Source organism: Triticum urartu, chromosome 2A (assembly GCF_056163025.1).
Source record: "Triticum urartu cultivar PI428250 chromosome 2A, HENAU_Tu73, whole genome shotgun sequence".
NCBI classification, from domain to species: Eukaryota; Viridiplantae; Streptophyta; class Magnoliopsida; order Poales; family Poaceae; genus Triticum; species Triticum urartu.
The window spans coordinates 56,917,260-56,938,371 of NC_141874.1; the positions used below are offsets into that span (position 1 = coordinate 56,917,260).

The following is a 21,112-nucleotide window of genomic DNA, read 5'->3' on the forward strand; positions in this document are numbered from 1 at the left end:
TTTTCAACTGTTCAACTGATGCCATGAAACTGAATATAGTAGTTGAAAACCCTGTTTTTCTTCCTGATCGTGAAAATTTGAAGTCATGTTTGTGTTTTGGTTTTGTTGGTTGACAATTATGTTTAGTTTTTCATTTCATGGGTGCTGTAAAATGTGCAGGTGGTGAGTTGAGGCTCAGCATACAGCTTGTTTGGACTAACCAAGAGGACGAGGTATGTTGCTTGCCCAAGCTAAGTGACACGTACGCGCCAAGTTTTCTGTTATATAATTACCTGTTAGTGCTTAGTTAAACTGCATGATACGGCCATAGCAGATGGATGGTACTAGGTGTTGTTTTGTTTCTTGCCAATGTATTCAGAGAGCAGATGTGCCACTGCAGATTTCTTTTCTTGAAGGCAGCTCACATAAGTTGAGCTACAAGTGAACAACTTGCTGCTATTAGATCTGGAATGGAAGCTCACATAAGTTGAGCTGATTTTTGTCCATATGAAAGCAGAGGACCATATGGTCTGTGGCCTTTTCATCCATATGAAAGTAGAGGCACATTGTGGTGCTAGTTTGCTGGGTTTTGTCTCCGACCATCGTGTCGTGATGAATTTGCAGGTACCCCGAGAGGCCCTTGAGTTTGCCGGAATGTCAATTAACTTCCGTTCTGTCAAATTCGGGTACTCCATATGTCCTATTTTCAGCAAAGGTTATGCTGAAATTTTCCGTGGATTTTAGCATGACTTTGCTAAAAATAGGACATATGGGGTACTTGCGATAATGCATGGGCCGGGGTATCTTAGTACTTAATTAAGTAGGATCAACTGCCCCTTTATTCTTCCTGCATTAAACCATAGGTGGCAATAGAGCCAAGTGATTAGGCCCAACTTAGAATTCTCCTTAGCATCGATAAACCCTAGATGATAAACCCAACATAGGTGGCAATAGAGCCAAGTGATTAGTGCCTAGTGATTAGGCCCAACCTAGGGTGCCTCGGCATCGATAAACCCTAAATGATGAAAACTTAACTTGGCTGCCCCGGATGCCTCGGTGTCGATGAGAACCTAAATGATCTACGCTTAGGCTTTTAGGGTGCCTCGGCGTCGACAAACCCTAAATGATGAAAGCTTAGGCTTTTAGGGTGCCTCGGTGTCGACAAACCCTAAATGATGAGACCATGATCTTGTTCCTTGACAATAACAAACTTTTTGACCAAATTTTTTTCCTATTTAGAGCGAAACATGGCCCACAACGATGAGGCCGGTGGTTCGGGCGACAAGCAATTCTGGGAGCTGTCCCAGGAGATGGAGGAACAACCTCACCGCTATGAGGACGCCGCGGAAGACACCGATCCTGATTACACAACCCCTAGTGGCGTCGGGGATGACACCACAGATGGTGCCGCCGAGGATGCCACCACTGATGATGGCGGCGCCCACACAGATGGCAGCCAACCGAAGAAGCAAAGGAAGGACCGGCGCCCGAATGCGCTCCGCACCCTCAAGGAGGAATTCACTCAAGTGGACTCCGACGGGAATCCAACGGAGCCCAAACATATAGTCAAGGGGTACTCGCTTCAGCTCGGGTCCATTCTCCGGAGCACCGTCTCGATCAACACTGAGAACCTTAGGCATAAGGACCGAGGGAATTTGCGCAACCTCCTCTTCACGAAGCTGCACGAACGATACAAGTTCCCCGCCGAATTTGAAAACACACGCCTCTCAGGGGATAAAGTGAACAGTGTCGCCCTCACGAAGATGAGCATGGCCCTGTCTACTTGGAGAAGCGCGGTGAAGAGAATGATTGATAAAGGTGATAGTTATGAGAAGATCAAGGCGAAATATCCTTTGATGAGCGAAGATGAGTACAAGGAGTTCAAGATCAAGTGCGAGAGCAGTGCAACCTCCGAATCAAGTCAGTGGAGGAAAAAAATGCGGGAGTTGAACTTAGGGGAACACAAACTCGGTCCCGGCGGTTACAGAGTGGCGGAGCCTATATGGGACAAGGAGGACGCGGAGCGTGCCGAGCAAGGCCTACCGCCCCGCTTCGAGAAATACAGCGGTGACAAGCAGACCAGGAACTATGTCAGGGCCCAGTACAAGGAGGACCCGATAACAAAGGAGCTTACCACGGATCCGAAGACCAGGACGCTTGAGGTTCTTCTGGTAAGGAATACACCCCCGCGTAATTAGCTCCATATGGTTGCACTCTAATTAATCCCCAATATTTCTAAATGGTTCACGTTCCTTTCGCAGGACACTGAAAGCAGTAGCGCGGTGTCGTCTCAGAGCTCCCCTTTTGACACCCATTTAAATAGGGCGTTGAACGTAATGAAAAACAAGGATAATCTCACTAAGCCGACGTCAGCTGGTCGTGTGGCCGGCAAAGGCTTGTCCACAAAATGGGGGTCATACTATACCGCTGGTGTGCGGAAGGAGAAAAAGACCAGCTCGGAAAGCCAGACGCGTGAGGTTGAACAACTCAAGGCACAAGTGGCGTGGATTCCGGAGCTTGTCCAAGAGCAAGTGGAACAACAACTGGGAACGAAGCTCAACGCCATGGTGCCTACGTTGATTCATGGGCTGACGACGTGGATTGCGGGCGGCCAACAGGGGCCTCCCCCGGTTCCCAGCTTCACGGCCAGCAACTCGCACAGCGCGCAGGCGGCGCCATTGGTATCTCCGGCGGCGCCATTGGTGTCTCCGGCGGCGGCGCCATTGGTGTCTCCGGCGAAGGCGATATTCGTGTCTCCGGCGCCGGCATGGGAATTGGAGCTTAATGCACCCGGGTGTACGCCGGCCGGCACCTCGCCAGCAAGCGCCCCCTCCGTCAGTTGCACGCCCGCCATTGGCGGTGCCCCGACATTAGCCGAGCTCGACGGCATCACGGTAACTAAGCCTCTCGGCCGATGACTTCATCTCCTTGCCTTTGACTGGGCATCCCTGACGCCCTACATGTTTTCGCAGGGCGCCGCCGACGTTCCTTGCACTCTCCTGCACTTCGTGGGCGCCAAGTTGGTCGATGTCGCCAAGGGCAGAATCGTTCAACCGGGCAACCCCGTGTTCCACGGTAATCCAATGCCACCCACAGTGTATAGGGTTGAAGTGGTTCGGGTGCTGCCAGACTGCGACGAGCTGTTACCTCCGATTAGACCCGCTGGGGCCAACGAAGAAGATGAGATGATCCTCAGCGCCTGCGTAAACTGGCCCCTGCTTTGGCCGAAGAGCCAGATTCGTTTGGGGGCGGGGGACACCACCCCACAGACAAGACCGCCAGTCGTGCCGGCGCCAAGCCATGGCAAGAATGCCGCAATGCTACCGGACCTGCCGGACATCCCTATGGCACAGGATCCGGACAGCCCTATGGCACAGGATCCGGACGGCGACGACAACGACGACGGTACATTTACCAAAGTTGATAAGTACTTTGCCGGACATGGGTACGCTGACGAGTTCTGCGGGCCTCTTTCTCAAGAACCCAACCAAGACGACCGCGATCTAGCTGGTACGGCGGAGAAATCCAATTGCAACAGGCGTCGTCTGGCGTTCAGTTCTCAGGACACGCCTCCAGCTCCCGCCTTCACCGAGCCTCAGAGAGCTGAGGTGCGAAATATTATCAGCCCCAACACGCTCAAGAAGGCGGTCTGTGAGCAGAACTCGGTCCCATTACAGGAGATCAAGAAGAAGGGACGGAAACGAAAGACTAACAAGGGCGTCGGTGCGAGCCAGCCGGCACCGAGTTCGATCCGTGCTCAGGACGGGCCACCTTCACCTAAGGATATCTCTAGGAGGGTGCATGTGGCGGGTAGGGCGATGCTACCACCAGATATGCTCAATGCTGCAACCGGTGCTATGCGGAGTCTGCACAACAGTGTTCTTTCTTTGGAGAAGCGGCGTCTCAGAGAGAAGGATGTGGCATACCCGGTTTTTATGGCCATGGTGCCAGAGGGCAAGGGCTTTGGGGATGGCGACATCGGGGGTATGATCGTCCTGCGGTTTGATGACATCTTTGCTATGTTTAACCTTCATCCACTGCACTACACCTTCGTTCGGCTGTTTTCGATGCGGATCATTAGAGACAAGACCCCGGACATCGTGATAGTCGACCCCTTCTACATGCGTGCCAAGCACTTGAGCAGCGCTGGGGACCGCCAAGTTGCGAGTTCACACCTCGAAGGCGTCATTCTGGCAAACGCAGATAAGGATAACTTCCTTGTGCCTTACTTTCCCGAGTAAGTCATCCCTTAACCGCCCCGTAACATATGATTTCTTAGATTTCGATCGTTCTTTTTTTTCTAACATTCTGTGTTCTGTGCAGTGACACACATTGCACACTCATCCTCTTAAGCCCGAAATATTCCATGGCCACGTATTTAGACCCGAACCGTAACTCCAAGATAGACTACACAAATGTCAAGAAAGTTCTTGATGATGTTCTCCCCGGCTACGCCAAATCTGGAGGCACCTTCACCAGGGCAGTTCGTAAGTACGGCAAGCACATGTTCTCACACAATACGAAGTTCTGCTGCGTCAAGCAGCTGCCTGGCGGTCAGAAGGATGCCTACTACGCCCTCCATCACATGCGGGCGATCGTAAGGGACCATCATCACCTTCTGCTACCAGATAATCTCAAAGATTGGGCCGCGAGCTTGTCGGCAATCCAGGACGCGGACCTCAGACAAGAATTCTTTCGCATCCAGTCGGAGCTTGCGGACATCATCCATCAAGATGTCCTTCATACCTCGGGGCAGTTCTTCCTCAGATATCAACCGTCCAACAGTGAGATAGATGAAACGCTACAAATGCAGGGTGACAACGACCGCGATTTCATGACCATCACGACAGACGGCGGCTTCATCCACGCTCCTGTCCGATGAGTCGAGTCGAAAGTAGTGATGTGTAGTTTTGAAACATTGATTGGCTCATGTTGTAATTATACTTTAATGAATTCGTATGTCTCTTTGGTTTGGACAGTCGTTCAACTTAGATGTAATCGATGCTATTTATTAGTAGGACCATGAATCGTGCTATTAATGTCTTGCTTTTCTCTTCCGATCCTTTTGTTGCATACTTACATATTGCTTATGTATTGTCTGTTGTTTGGCTTGTGCATAGAGATGCCGTCGTATGTCGTGTACAAGGGTAAGGTTTCCGGAGTCTACGACGACTGGGAGGAGTGTCGGAGACAGGTTCACCGTTTCAGCGGTAATAGTTACAAAGGGTACACCACTAGGGCGGAGGCCGAATCTAGATACGCCCGCTATCTAGCGGGAGAGAGGAGGGAGTGTTGGAGGAACCGGATGAAGACCAGTTTGATCGCGATGATGCTCATTGTGATGACCACAGCTCTCTTCTATGTGATGGTAGTTTAGATGATCGATATCGACTTGTAATGTGAAGACAAACTCGGTACTCGCGGTCTTGAGACTTGTAATGTTTTATCTTTGTTCGGTCTTTTGAATTCGGAGACTAATATGATGAATTGTATTCGGAGACTAATCTTCTATTGTATTCGATGAATCTGATGTTGTTGTGTGCTGCTGTCTATATTCTGTCTAATAATATATTTTATATTCTGTCTATATATTTTGTAACCTACGCAAAAATGAAAAAAGGAAAAAAAAACAAATATTCATACTAATGGCGCATCACCACCAGGTGCGCCATTAGTATGCCAAAGGATACTAATGGCGCATCAACTGAGAATGCGCCATTAGTATGACAAAGCCATGCTTACGTATGGCCCCCCGAGAGGCACACTAGTGGCGCATGGTGTTACATACTAATGGCGCACTAGTTGGTGCGCCATTAGTATACCAGATACTAATGGCGCACCACTGCATCAGTGGTGCGCCATTAGTAAGATATACTAGTGGCGTGCTACTAATGGCGCACTAGTAATGTGTCATTAGTAGGCAAAATCAGTGCGCCATTAGTAGGTCTTTTCCTAGTAGTGGACGGCGCGGCAGCGGAGGATGTCCTTGGGCGGCAAACGGATGAGGATCTCTTCGACAACGATCCACTCGGGAAGGTCGTCCATGACGGTCGCGCCTCCTGTTCCCGGCATGGTAACTGGTCGCCGGTGCTCCGTACGTCAGATCAGATTCCGAGCAACTATAAGAATAAAAAGGAGGAGGAAGCATAAGGATGGCGACAATGCTCCGTCAGATCCCTTGGGCATGCACGGAGGCGAGAATGCTTACCTAGGGCGCTGCGGACGATGGCGAGCAACGGCGGCGTCGCGAACCCCCAGCGGCAGCGACTTTGGACAGGAAGACAAGAACGATTTGAGGGGCAAATCGATAGAGGGAGACAAAAATTGAATCGGAACGCGGCGGACAGCGTGCTCGAGATCACCTCACACGGCCGGTTTGGGCGGCGAATTCGTCTACCGGCGTCGGGGAAGAGGGCGCTCCGGCGAGCAATTCGCGGTGTTCCGGCGGGATAGGTTGGGAATTTGAGGGGGCGGCGGGTTAGGGTTTGGGTCTCCCCTGTTCCCGGCGGCGGTGTGGATCGGTCACCTCTCCAGTCTCCTCCCGTTGGATCACGGACCACGCGGCCGTTTGATCAACCCGATCGGTCACCTCCTTTGGAGTGAAAGTCAATGTCCCTCTGCTCACTTTGCCCCCTCACGGCACTACACGTATCCCATCGCCGACGACCATCTCTGACCACCCGTGGTTTATCATTGCTTGTCGAGTCGTCTTGGAGCCTGGACGCGTTGGTGGCAGCACCACTTGGTGTCGGTGGTCATAGCTTCCATGGCTGTTTACAACTCCCGCGTTGATGGGTTGCAACACTGCTTGTAGCAGGGACAGTGGCGGTCGCAGCAACGACGTTGCTTAGTTGTAGCTTCCGATGGCCGCGCCTCTAGCACCGGCATGTGCAAGTTGCAGCATGGGGCTTCCTGATGCTCGTCTCCAGTGTCAGTGTCGCACGGGGCTGGAGCATCAGTTAGCCGCATCTCTAGCACACGAAATAGGGTTTCGCGCCCCTTTATAAAAAAAATGCACAAAGAGCCAAACCGATACGAAGTGGTGAGGAAATCCGCATCTTTAGCACCAGCAGGTGCCGCTTGCAGCATGAGGAATTCGGTGGCGCGTCATCTCCAGCATCAGCGGGTGCCGGTCACAACACCTATGCACGTCGACTCCAGCATCGGCGGGTGCTGGTTGCAGCATCAAAGCCTGTCATCTCCAGCATCGCGGGTGCCAACTCGTAGCGCCCTTTCACTGTAGTAGTTGTGCACCTCGTGGCTGTTGTAGCGCAGTCGTAGGCTGTGGCGACGGCGGCTCATTTAGGTTCCAACGTCAATAAGGGTGTCTACGACTCCGACGTCATGGCCACGACGGGAAAGGAATAACGCGAGGTACGCATCGGCCAACTATTTGAAGGTTTTGTCGTCATGCTCTACTAGGGGGGCAACGAAGGAGGCTGGGGTAGAAAGGCGACGAGCGTTGAATCTGGAAGATGTGCCAAATTAGGCAGAGAGAGAGAGAGATTGATTCACGAGTTGTCGAAAGGCAATGAGCGGCCACGAATGTGTCACTGGGAGAAGGGAAGATCATGTGAGAGTGCGTGATGTATGCGGGCCCACCACCACGAGCTGAAGTCGCAAGTGATCAACGAAAAACGTGATCGGTCGCCCGATCGCAAATAGTTCCCAAAAAGTAGGGGATATATTTCAGCATGCTACATGCGTGATGTGGTATATGAAAGAAGTAAAATGACAAAGATTGCACGACTAAAATTTAAGTTAGGAAAAAAAGGTAAATATAATATAATTAATAATGTCATATGAGGGGATTTTTTTTTCTAAGTATTGTTATCTTGTGTTCAGTTCCAATTTCACTAGCTCTGAGCTCTACATTTGATTTGATAAGCCTCAAACTCCAAACTGTATTTAGTTTAGGCTTTATTTATCAATTGATATTGATGAGCTCATTTGGAGTTTCGCACGAGGCTAGGAACCTTTTCAGACACCTTGCCGGGCTCTAGTCCATTGTGATGCTCCAGTTAATACTAATAGAATTTGAAAGCTTAAAATCCATTAGAAGTTAATATCTTACTTCAATTTCTCCATGAAGGGATTGTTTCAACGAAAGACAACCTCAAGAAACGAAAGTGGCATGTAAATAGCCATTTTTTGCCACAAAGATAAAAGAATCAAACACCTTTTTTTTAATGTGAATACATCCACGCTAATCATACGATAATTAAGACACTCATGGTGGGGCAGCCACACTTTGTTGGCCGTTTTACCTATGTAGAAATGATATAAATTTTGGTAAAAATAATAATAATATGTGGATACAAAACTGGCTCTGTTGTTGCTCGTTTTTCCTTCAACGCACCGACATGTTTATGGCAGCATGTATGCACATGAAAAAGGTAGTCAACAAAAGTTTTACCCGAAATGGATAGGGATTTAGCCTCCTACTCGCCCTCCATCACTTTAGAGGGCGTTATTCTTTTCGTCGCAACCTTGTATGTGATACGTGCATCTTAATAATGCAGAGGTCGGAAGTAAATAACTTGTGACTGTATCGTCTTGATGAGACGTTTTTAATCAATTAAATCTCTCTTTATAGATCAACAGGCCCGAGTGGAGATGGATATTTAGCCCTGTGATTAGCCAACAAAAGCTCTGTGCAATATAGCCAACTTCTTCTAAAGTAAATTCATTCCTTGCACATATAACAAAGGAATAAAAAAAGGAATCCGGATACAACGGCTAAATGCTACTCCCTCATATATTGGTCAGAGTAACATCTTATATCATGGGACAGAGGAAGTACACATTTATATAAGAGAAAAAAAGATCATGTGTGTGCAGAAGAAAAGGCGTATACATGGAAACAAACGTGGAAACAACCAAAATCCGGTGTTTACAGAGTTGGCTGAGCTCATACTTTGCTGCCAGCAAAATTACATTCCAAGATTAATAATAGAAATGATCGACCCTAACACACAAACACACAATAAATAGGCAGATCATTTCTCCCCACACAATGGTAGAGTCCGGACCTTAGTTTCCTCAAAAATATATTTAAAAAATCCAATATTAGGTTTGTTCATAGGCAACAAACTGGTTAGCAGCCAAATACAATTTATACCGGGCTGAGAATCTAGTTAGGTTCAGCAAACAATAATAATTGAATCACCAACAACTTATCTCCATCTCTTTAGTTTTTACACGGAGAAGAAGCATACTTTTGACACAAGTCATGCTTCCTTTTCACCTACATGCTGTCGAGCAGCTCGGTCTCTTGCCCTCCATTGCGTCTTTCTTTTTCCGACACTCCAGACAAAGAAACGGGCCTCCCCAAGGCGCGTATGGAGAAGAGCAGTGGCTACCTCCATTCTCCTCCATCAAGCCTTCAAATGGTTCTTGGTCCACTTGGCAGATCGCACAGCGAGAAGGCGGCGAAGCTGCTTTCAAGGACAGATTCCTACCCAGCCTGCAAGAGCAAAGGTTGGTGCTTAATGGCCTGGGTGTGAGCAAATTGATAAGTAACTCTGGACTGTCATTTCATTTCTCTACCAAAAACATAACACTGATCAGAAGTAGGCAGCTGACGTATTTCAAAAGAGCTCAAAGAACTCTACATCCAGTTTGTTTATTCCAGGCTGCCAGCAGAAGTATTAGACGAGCAATCAACAGAAAACGTACTGACATCTAGGAATGGCATACTACCCCTAGACCTACTCTCAAATGCAGATGCAAAATGTAAAGAGCAATAGAACAATATCTTGTACTATAGAATCCTTTGAGCCAAATGCATTACCATAGGAGAAGACAAATTAGTGCCCAGAGTAAGGGGTATACAGCATGGGAATTCAGCTAAACATATCGATTATAAATAAAGTGTGGGACAGAACTATGCCCAAGTTATCTAGTCATATAAAACTTCAATCTTTGAACCAAAAGCTCTAAAATCTGGAATAAAGGTGATACAACATGTTAACAAAAAAAGTTCTCTGTCTGGAATAATCGCATTAAAAGAATCATCCAGTTGCCAGTAGCTACTCACAGAAATTTAAGGAAGCGATTTACATAAAAAAAATAACAGGTGAATGACTGAGGATTGTCAAATTAGAGTTTCTCTGCATTGATTAGTCTTATCCAGACTCCAGAGTTAATATAACATTCTGAACCAAACGAAATTCTTTCATGCCAGCAAGTGTAATACACAGTTGAAAGCTGAATGAGGCATATGTGCAATAGTAATTGCACAGACAAGTGCAGGTCACAAGCAGTTCAGACGGTTCTTGTCACACAGAGACTGAACATGAATGGGTTCTTGTCACACAGAGACTGAACACAGAGACTGAACATGAATAGGAGTAGGTACTTGATAAGAAAATAGAACATGTTGGCACTAAAATGGAAACATGATATAAAAGAGTTACACAAGTCATGAGAGGCAGGCTCTCCAAATGCTCTAAGAATTTAACAAAAATGCCTCCTAATCTACGTCTTACCATGCTACAGCAAAGATATGTGATCAAATAGGCAGAGCGCATGATAGATGTTCAATCGGAATTCACAGATGTAAAATAGCTAAATATATACGAAAGCACAAAGAACTATGAGAAAACAATTAAACTTAACAAGTTTGCTGGACCATTGCAGTAGCAACTAGAACATACCTTTCTTCCAACATTGCAGAGCCTTCTTCAAATAACTCCTCCACGGAACCAATAGAGGCGGACTTGCCTCCAAACTTTCCAACTGAACTGTGTGACCTTCTACGAAAAAGAAGAGACTTGAGCTTGTTCTGATTTCTCTTTGGAGATAACTGTGGCGATGTCAAATGATGATCGGATGGGATGATGTCAACCACCACACAGGTGGTATCATCTTTCAGCCCACATTTTTTCAGAGCTTGCTGCATATATAAAAATAGATATCAGAATTGGCAATTGAGTGAATCGTGTCCACAGCCATGGATAATCTAGGTACTACATTCTACTGGCTACAGGCATAGTTACCTTAACCACAAGCTTTGCAGCGAGTTCTGCGGGCAATCCTCGGCATGACTTGGCCGCTGCCTCATTGGATAGCGCATCCCATATGCCATCAGATGCCATTATCAGCCTTCCTCCGACACTTGAGAGCTGAGATTACCACAGACAAAGAGACAACTTTCAGAACTCCACAAAAGAAGCACCAAAACAGAAGAAGCTACAAATTACATTCATTTTGTAATGCCTACCCACCTTCACTTGCTTGACATGTGGAACCGGCACAATGTACTCCCCAACATCCATGTCTCCGATGGATCTTGAGAGGCACAAACCACCTGGCCAACAACGGAGAGGGCCAACCTAAGACAAATCATTCACACAACAATGCATCATCAGACTGATCACCAAACAAGTTATTCACTCGCTCAATCTAAAGTTCCATGCTTTGTAAGGGACAGTTTGTTCGGTCCAAAGAAAATTGCTACCTCCTGACCGCCGAAGAGATTCAGACGGCCGACCTCCCCACCGCTCGCCGTGACACGCTCCCTCTCCTCGACATTCTCCTCCAGCCTGTGATCGACGGTTAGCAGCTGCAGCTCGCCGCCCTGCGTGTCCAGGATGCACCGGGAATCCCCGACCGACGCCACGGTGACCGTGAACCCGTCGACGACGACCAGCGTAGCCGTCGTCCCCGACACCTCCCCTGAGTAAACACACAGCCGGCGATATTTAGCAACATGCTCAACAGGCGTGCTCTGAAATCGCCATTTGCATACACGATCCGTCTCACCCTTGCGCTGGAAGTCGATGTCGGCCTTGACGAAGCCGGCGACGAGGGCGCGGGGCAGCGCCTGCAGCCAGTCCTCGCGGCTGCCGATGTCCGGCGGCAGCGCGCTCATCACGTGCTCCAGCAGGTGCTCCTTGCTGAAGACCGCCGCCGACACCCCGTTGTGGCCGTCGAACACCTGGCGAAACGGCCACAGATCCAGCGAACCCGTCAGATCACAGATTTCCACAGACCAACGACGAACGGGACAAGAAAGAGGAGGCGGAGGGGAGAGGAGCAGTACGGCGAAGACGGAGAAGGCGGTGGAGGGGTCGCCGGGGACGCGGAGGCAGTCGGGCTTGACGAGGAAGTAGTCCTCGCCGCGCTTGGCGAAGCCGGCGTGGCCGTAGCGCAGCGCCGGGCGCTCGGAGCCCCCGGCGCGGAGCTCGCGCCCGATCAGCGTGGCCAGGGGCAGCGCCGGCGGCAGCGGCATCTTTCTCCTCTCCCTCTCCGCGCCGGCCATCTCGCCGCCGCCGCTTCTTGCCCCCGCGGTCCTGCTCGTGTCTGCCTACCGCCGCCCGCAGTGCACCATTCCCTGCCGGGGAGAAGGTCGGGGACGGCGGCAATGGCGAGACGCGTCGGGGATTCGGATCTGGGACTGGGCTGCCGGCCGGCCGGCGAGGATCGGAGCGACGGGGAGGCCACGAAAAATTGGGATTTGGGATGCTCTCGTGCTTGCCTGGAGTGAGAGGAGAAAGGCTTATAATTAGCTGGCGAAATGCGGCGACAGGGAGGACGAGTGGGATTTTCGGAAAGTGCAGGGTGTTCCCTGATAAAACAATGGCCAGCCAAAGAAAAAAAATAGATTTTCTTTCCTTTCACAAAAGTAAAGCCTTTAATTATATACCGCAAAAAAAGGTAAATCAGTATTTTCGGTTTGCTAAACCTAGGCTGTTTCGGTGAGTCTATGTGCGTGTATGTGAGTATTTAAGATTGTACTATGTGTTAGTACAAAAAACTAGGCTATTTCAGATCGGGTTTGCTGATTCTCAGTCTACCGGTGATTCGTAAAATCTCATTTAATATCGAGATATGTGTAAGATACTCCCTCCTTTTCGATTTATAAGGCTCAATTCAAAAATCTCACCAACCAAGATAGATAATGAGTTGTGGAATATTTTTTGTAGTTTGCAAAAGCATCCAATTAATGCTCTTATTTTTTTCAAAAAATTATGTTTACGAATGCATTAATTGCAATGCATGCATGCATAAAGTGCATGCATTGGTCAGTTTTCTCTTAATACTTACATGCAATGATTTAATGCACCTTGAAGTCTGAACATGTGATGGGGAACAACCAAATTGAGCCTTATAAAATGAAAAAACTAAAATTTTGAGATAAGCCCTATAAACCGGAAAGGAGGGAATATTTGTTTGAGTTGTGAAAACAAGCACTACATATTTTTTGCACCAGATAAACAATTTTTTAATGAGACGGCAAGCATTTCTTAGGTGTGTATGAATAAGACCGACTTCACTTTTCAACCAACGGAGGGCTAGTCGCCCCATTTGAGATTTATTTATGCCTATATCGGTTTCAAGAGACGGTTGATGCGGATATGGCCATAGTTATAGTTTCTCGACTGCAGATTTGACCGCTTCATTTTGTTTCTTTCTTTTCATTGTTTATGCATAGCTCTTGGTCTTATATTATTTTGCTATTTGCTAGCGCGTGTTTATGCATGTTGTTAATGTTGGTTGTGCGCGTCTTGGCCATGTAAAGGCTGGGTGTGTGTCCACGAAAGGTGAAAGGGACCAGAACCAAATCAAACGGTCAATTTTACTCGACATTTATGTAAAAAAAATAGACATGTAATGATATGTGGTTGCAATGTAGTATAGTAGTAATGAATTGTGGCTGGCAAGTGGCAAGCCCAAGCCACGCATGAGCCTGCGCTTTACAGCATACCCTTTTACAAATCCACGAATCAAACCACCGATGCAGAAGTAGTATAAATATTTTATTACTCCATGCTTACTTAGGGCATGTACAATGATGGCATATAAATACAGATGCCTCGTGACAAAAAGTAATTTAAAGCATATGTGTTGATTTTTCTTTCCAATGCAAGCTACTGCTAATGGACCTTATTAATAAATAGAAAGTAATTTTACTACACATGCATCCCTCCTTTTCATTTTAACTTTTTCAACTTTATGCACTGGACCACACTTTTTGTCTCTAAGCACCTGCCTTCTGGAGAGGATCCCGCTTGGATCCCGCTTGCCTGCTCTCTCCCTATGCTCCCATCCGTGCTTCCACTTCATCCTACGGTTGTCTTTTTTCCTCTTTTCTTTCTAATCTAATCATCTCCTCCTTGATTTTAAGGGGGTGAGGTTGGGCCTTATTTTGTTTCAATCAAATTAAGCCACGTATGCGGAAGCACGAATGGGCACACGCCGAGGGAGCAGGCAAGTCTCGTCCATCCCACTTCCCTATCCAAACATATTTTTTCTATTATCCGATCCTACATAACATATGAGGCATCATCCTGAAGCTATGCATTGGCCATGCCTTTAGCAACCTTCCAAGATTGAAAAAGGTGAGTATATACTGGCATGCAGTATAATCCTAGTGGTACAGTGCATACAGCCCTGTTGTCCCCCGGGAGCCCACAGCCCACAGCCAAAGGAAAAGGAAGGCAATGGATGGGCCAGCGCAAGTTGCAGATGAATCCAGTGGCAACCAAAGATTACAGAAAGGGGATGCAAATCGACCTGGAAAGCGATTGGGAAGCGCAACTGGGCTGCTAATATGTCTGGCGTTTGTTTGTTTAATGGCGGACGCGTCAATTAGGTGGGCTGATGGGCGGGCGACGGTGACCATCATGCTGCGCTGCTGCCGCGAGCACAGTTGGCCGGCTAGCTAGCTAGATAATGCCCGGTGGTCACCGCGCCGCAGGATATATTCGGGATCTAATCCAAATTAGACTAAACATGACATGATTGTTCGTTTGTTGGTTGGCTGGTTAATCATTGGAATGAGGCGATTACAGTACGTTAGAATCGAATGGATTTGTTGAGCATGGAAGGGAGTAGAGTGCATGATTCATTGACATCCGAACGGATCCAGGAAACTTCCTGTTTGTTGTGATAGGTAAGAGCAGAGCATGCTCATAGGGATACGATGTGTCTGCGTACGTAGTTGTGTATGTTCATAGAAATGAGTGTGTGTGCGTCCGAAGGGGTCTTCTCTATGCCCCTCCCCACCCGCGCACCTCAGCCTAGGCGACAGTGGGAATGACTCCACCTCTTTCGAGGAGTCCTCGGACGGTGGGGGCAGTCAGGAGTAGCGTCCTCGCCCTCAGTGGCGGAGCCATGTCTAGGCTGTGTAGTCACTTGACTACACAACTCTTTAAAAAAACATAATACATCAAGTATAAATCAAGCAAAAAACATAAAAATATGTATATTTGACTACACAACATTAAAGTGACTACACATGATTTTATTCCTGGCACCGCCACTGCTCATCCTCTCCCACCCGGCCCCTTGGCCTCATCCGCGTTAGGGCAGGCATCTTTCCCCGCCGCCTCCCTCGCGCTCGGCCCAGCGCTGACATCTTCGCCGGCCACTCCTGATGCCAGGCCCACCTCTCCCTCACCAATCCTTTGTGTGGGTTCCCCTCACACCCAAGTCAGTGCGGAGGAGGACTCTTTAAATGTTGGGACGGACGGACACCCCCATGATCCCCTCACTCCCCGGGGGGTGTCTGCTACTCCCACTCGCCAGGGTCCCCACCCTCACCAGTTCAGGGGCTCCTCGCCCCTGATGATGCCTATCAAGCCGGTGTCACCTGGTCTGGATCTGTCCACGGCCCGCTCCGACTCTCCCGTGTGTGACCCCATGGGCGGTCCCTCTGTCCGTCCTTCTCCATCCCCGCCTATCGTCTCCCGCCAGAGCGCGTGTCTGGGCCGCTCCAGGGTACACGATTAATTGGCATCCGAACGGATCCAGGAAACTTCATGTTTGTTGTGATAGGTACGAGCAAAGCATGCTTATAGAGGTACTATGTGCGAAAATGCTCCACTTATGAACTCTATCTACGCTAAGAGTCCTACAGATAGACCTGTTGCCTCCTAATTCACCCCTCCGTCCCTAATTTGCAGGGTGGGGCCTCCTTCGACCCAATTAGGCGATGCCACCTCTGCATGCAGGCCTTGTTCCGTGAAAAAATGCCCGTAGTTGTAGTATTGCTCATATGATGTGTGTGCATACGTGCGTTCATAGGGATGAGTGTATGTATGATAAGAATAATATACTAGATATACATCGCTGATATATCATTAAAAATGCTTTCCCTAAAAAAATATCATTAAAAAACGGAGATCTCTCTGTGGCTAGCTGTGTCCATCTGCCTGTCCTCTTTTTGAATTGGTGGATAAGCATGTGTATCTTGAAGAGCAAAGTCGGTTGGTTAGTTGGCACTAATAAGACTAAGAACCTTGGAACACTCCTTAAACTGGTCTGTGTGTTGTGCGTGGGTTGACAACGCACGGTACGACAGGACGACGCGGCGAGAGATTTGGGCGGCAGGTTCTCTACGCAGGCAGCTGTATCCCACGCCGTCGCTTCAAGCCAAGCCATGCATATCTCACCCGGAGCTGGGCTCATCATGCCGACGCCGACGCCGACGAATAATTCGTGGCGCCGCGGAATTATCGGTGGTGTTTTGATTGCCATCTACGGAGTATCTATCTGCACATGGAAGAGCAACAGCGACTGCTCGTCGTCGGAGCGTACGTCGTCGTCCTTATCCGACCGCCTACGTGGGCGCCGGATCGCTGCAGTACCACCTGTGGGCGGACCAGCAGCAAGTCGGACTCGGAGGGCTCGCCATCTCCGACATGTGTCCGGCCCAAGGAAGAATAAAACGTACTAACAGGGTAGCCGGCCGATCGATCAAATTGTCTTGGTAAATCTTCCACGGATAGATTGATTGATTGATCGGTCTCGATGGCGAAACGGCTGCGATCACCGGATCGCGGCCGCGGCACGGCCGGAAGCACCTCTACGTCGTGCTGGACGACCGGCAGAATGGGTACAGCATCCACAAGGTCGACGCCGACGCCGACGGCGTGGGTCTCGCCGACCCTCCGCTGCTCCGCCTCGACTCCGTGGATGCCTCCAGCTCCAGGGGCGTGCTGATCGGCGCCCTCGGTAGCAAGATACTGGCACTGTGGCAGCCGACGGCGGACGGGCACTCGACGACCCACGCCGTCGCGTACGGCACGGACACCGACAAGCTGGCCGTAGGCCCCCCGCACCCGGACGCGCTGCTGACCATGAGCTTCGTCGTCGCCGCCGGGGAGCGGCTCTACGCGCTGCACGAGGGGGGCCTGCACTGCTTGAAGTTGGTGTTTGACGACACGCTGCCGTCTGGCGCCGAAGACTCGGATGCGGAGGAGCTGCAGGAGCACAGGTGGCCAGGTGGACGTGGACGAGGGTCTCGTCGCCGCTGCGGCTGCCATCGAGATCACCTCGTACGCGCTGCACCCCGACGGGCGCACCATCTTCGTGTCCGCCCACGCAACGCGCCGCGGCGGCTACGCCGGCACCTTCTCCCTCGACACGGCGGTCGGCTCGCTCGGCGGGGACGCCGAGTGGACGCCCCGCGGCGAGTGGCTGCTGCCGTTCCAGGGCCAGGGCCACTACGACGCCGGCCTGGACGCCTGGGTCGGGCTCCACTCGCCGGGGTACATGTGCGCCTGCGACGTCCCGGCGCCTGTCACCAACGGGCACCACAGCGGCGACGCGCCGCGGCAGCCGGCCTGGGAGCTCGTGAGCGCGGCCAGTCTGCTCTACGCGGACCCTGACCCGAAGGTGAGCGACTCCGCCGCCTGGCTCGCCTGCATGGGGGGCGGCCAGTTCTGCGTCGTGGAGTCCATGGCGCTGGCCGAGGCCGAGCAGGAGGACGAGCATGTGCTGCTCCATCTCGCCACGCTCCGCCTTGAACGCGATCTCCATGGAGGGCTGCGCGCTTCGTCTCGACGCACCCTCGCCTGCCGAGTGCTCAAGTTTGATCCGATGTTCAGTCCGCGGGCATTCTGCATGTGGTTTTGTCCCAAGCAGCTCAACTGCCGTGCGTGCGTTCTGGGGCATCGCCATTCACAGGATCGAGCTAGAGGAAGAAACGTGGTCCGGGGATCTTGATCTAGCTGCTCTCAAGTTTGTAGAGATTTTCTTTTCAGTCTTCCTGAGTGTTACAATGGATATTTGTCGAAGACTTACAATGGATGTTTTTGCTAGAAGAATATAAATTAAGTGCTGCATATTTCAACAATCGCATATCGAGCCTTAATGTCATAAAATAGTGTCCCAACTCCCAACTCCAAATGTTGAGTAGTAATGTTTTTCTTTACAAAATTAGGGATTTGCTTTTACCCAAACATCACTATAATCGCCAAGCAGCTTGACATTGGAGGCGAGAATGGTCCATGTGCTGCTCCGAGAAAACGCGTGGGAGGCCGCCGCATGTTTTGACGGTTTCCTCCAGGTGCCAGTTTGAAGTATCCATGTGTTCGAAATGAAGTTTATTGATGACCATCCTTCAGAGCCTAAACGTATAACAACACTTGAAGAAGAGATGTGCCCCAGACTCTTGTTCCTGCTTGCAAAGGATGCACAAACCATAATTTGGCCAACCTATACACGGTCCAAATTCTATCTTGAATTGTCAACCAAACAAAGAACTTGACCTTTGAAGATGTCCACATCTTCCACACTATTTTGTCCATTGAGGATAGATTCATGCCCAAGAACTGGATCGCTCATTGACACGGTGGAAACGCCTTCCCGCCGGACAACGATACAAACATGAAACATCACACGGTCACACCTGAGCGTACCTAGCAAGTTTCTTTGGGGGCCATGCAGAAGCTGGCCCAGGCATCACCGATGTTGGAGCGAAGGCTATATGTAACGAATGACAAAGCAATGTCAAAAGACGTGAGACGAGTCGCATCAGGCGGCCAGGGACATCACACGCAAGAGTGCTGCTGAAATCCAAGTATTTAGCATCCTTTATGGTTTCCTTAGGGCCTCCTTGAGTTGCATGATTTTTCAAAACATGGGAATAGCACAAAAAACATAGAAATAAAGTATATTTTTCATCCTTAAACTCTTTTGAAAGTATAGAATTGATCCCTTAATTTCAAAACCGGCAAACTTTAGTCCCTCAACTTCTCAAATCGGATTACCTTAGTCCCTTAACTCGATAAAAGCGGTTTTGTGCTGACTTGGCATGGTTTTGACCAATCAGCGCCCACGTGGCAATCTTCTTCTTCCTTTTCCTTTTGACCGCGGCTGGGCATTTTGTCTAACAGTTGGCGAGCGCAGAGGGTGCAGGCGCCAGGGGGTACAACTACAACACCGCTAGGCTCACAAGACGAGAAGGGCCGAGGCGGGACTGTGCTCGCGGGTAGCTTTCCATGGCGCAACGGCGTAGGCTGTCGGCATCTGCGCGTGCGGCATAGATGGCTCAACGCCGGCAGTGGCGCGGCCGCGTGCTGTGTGGCGTGGAGCTCGACGAGAGGTCGTGGGGCGGTGCACACCTGGGCGCCGTGTGTGGCGGAGGGCGCGTCCAGGATAGCGGAGCTCCGCGCGTCAGCGCTCTGCGTCGCCCCCTCCTCTCTGTGCTCCGCGCTCCGGAGCTCGCATCCATGTGACCAGCTCACGGCGCTCATGACGTGCCTGATGTGGGACTGAAGAACGTGGCGACCCCGACCTATCTCCCCGACAGCTTCGCCATGGCCCTTCTCTGTATCCTCATCAGCCTCCCGCTCCGCCGCAACCCGTCACATATCACGGGTCATTGAGTCCAATTCATAGTAAGACTTGCGTTGAATTTTCTTGGGGAAAACAGTGTGATACTGCTCCGATTTTGGATGTGGACGTGGACTGGATCATGGGGAGACATCGACGGCGCCGTCATTTACAATGGCAGAGGCAGACCATGAGCATGAGACAGCAAGGAACATAGTTAGTTGTGTTACGAGCGTGTCTTTGCAGAGCAAGCCGCCGCTTGCCTCCATGCCTAGTGGCTCGGCCCTGCTGGTCTTGCTTGCGAGCCTCGCCGTGCCACAGCTCCCTGGTCGCCTGTACCCTCTGTGTGTGCCGTCACGAGCCACACAAACACCATGTCTACTCCTTCTTTTGTTGCTGGGCGCGCACCAACTGCTTGACGAAATGCCCAGCCGAGGTTAAAATGGAAAGGAAGAAAAAGACCGCCACATGAGCGATGACTGGTCAAAACCATGCCAAGTCAGCATGAAAACCACTTTTGTTGAGTTTAGGGACTAAACTAATCCGGTTTTAGAAGTTGAGGGATTAAGGTTTGCTGGTTCTAAAATTGAGGGACCATTTCTATACTTCTAGGAAGGTTCAGGGACAAAATACATACTTTTCCCTATATTGTACTATTGTAAGGATGTTTTTTCAAGGCCCCTTCTATTCAAAGGGTTTTCATGACAATTTTGAAGGATTGAAATCCTTAGGAAAGTTACAATCATGGTTGTTTGGTTCATACGATTGAAGCCTATAAGATTTTTTTTCCAAAGACTCGTCTATACTATATTCCAGAAATTTTAGCATCCACTCAAACCTTCTGCAAAGATCATTTTTTTCATGATAAAATAAAATAAACCGGTGCATTGTTGGTAAGTCCCATGCATTGTTGATGGTGGGCGAGAGGATCGCCGTGGAGGCGGGTATTCAATGTGTGCTGGGTCACCATATGCTTGGTCCAGTGTGTATTGTGCCGTGTCGGTGGGAGTGTGAGACCTCCCTATTGCCTAGCATGGCACAACCATTTAATCCGCTAGGTAATAGGATGACATCGCCTCACACCTTTTGTACCGTTGACTACAACATCTCTAGTATAAGGGTCCTTCCTAGCTCCTCGAGCTTGCACACCCGCTCGACGCCTTTTGCATTGTTCGTCCTAAGGTGGATTCGAACCACTCTCTCCTTTGGGATTTCGAGTCCAAAAGGCCCGATGAAAGAGGATTTTCAATCATATGCCCGCGGCCAAGCTGAATACCAACGTAAAATACCCCCCCCCCCTGTACAGAAAAACCGGCAGACTTCAACCGCGTGCTTGGATGGTTGTTTTTCATACATAATCTTTACGTTAGTATCCCAGATTGCCCCTACAGCCTTTAAATAAAACACACCACCCAGTTTACCAGTTTTCCCCACCCACGGATCCATCTCTCCAGTAATCCACATGCCCGCACCGCCAGAGCTATGGACGGGGTGAAGCACCGGTGACAGGGGCGAGCGACCACGACACCAACATCAACAACGAGGTGCCCTACTACCGCAACAGGAG

At 49.8% G+C, this 21,112-nt stretch overlaps 1 protein-coding gene across 2 annotated transcripts; it reads right to left on the bottom strand.

Annotated features, from left to right (window-relative positions):
* Positions 1-9,012: 9,012 nt before the first annotated feature.
* LOC125535539 (putative protein phosphatase 2C 33) lies at positions 9,013-12,486 on the bottom strand. 2 transcript variants are annotated; one of them, XM_048698606.2, is made up of 7 exons: positions 12,026-12,481; positions 11,746-11,920; positions 11,441-11,658; positions 11,208-11,315; positions 10,980-11,105; positions 10,638-10,876; positions 9,013-9,445 (listed from the first exon to the last, which is right to left on the bottom strand). In XM_048698606.2, exons 1-7 carry the CDS (start codon positions 12,242-12,244, stop codon positions 9,223-9,225), a joined length of 1,308 nt encoding a protein of 435 aa, XP_048554563.1. In that variant the 5' UTR covers positions 12,245-12,481; the 3' UTR covers positions 9,013-9,222. The 2 variants fall into 2 exon arrangements, with proteins under 2 accessions (XP_048554563.1, XP_087399186.1); XM_087543060.1 differs by having other exon boundaries at positions 11,441-11,920; positions 12,026-12,486.
* Positions 12,487-21,112: the final 8,626 nt, after the last annotated feature.

Bases quoted from the DNA above. Each gene is read 5' to 3' on its own strand.
- LOC125535539 (XM_087543060.1), bottom strand. From the start codon at position 12,244: ATGGCCGGCGCGGAGAGGGAGAGGAGAAAGATGCCGCTGCCGCCGGCG. The intron at 11,316-11,440 runs GTAGCAATTTTC...GATTTGTCTTAG, and splicing joins ATCTCTTCGGCGGTCAGGAG to GTTGGCCCTCTCCGTTGTTG. The intron at 10,877-10,979 runs GTAACTATGCCT...TTATATATGCAG, and splicing joins CTGCAAAGCTTGTGGTTAAG to CAAGCTCTGAAAAAATGTGG.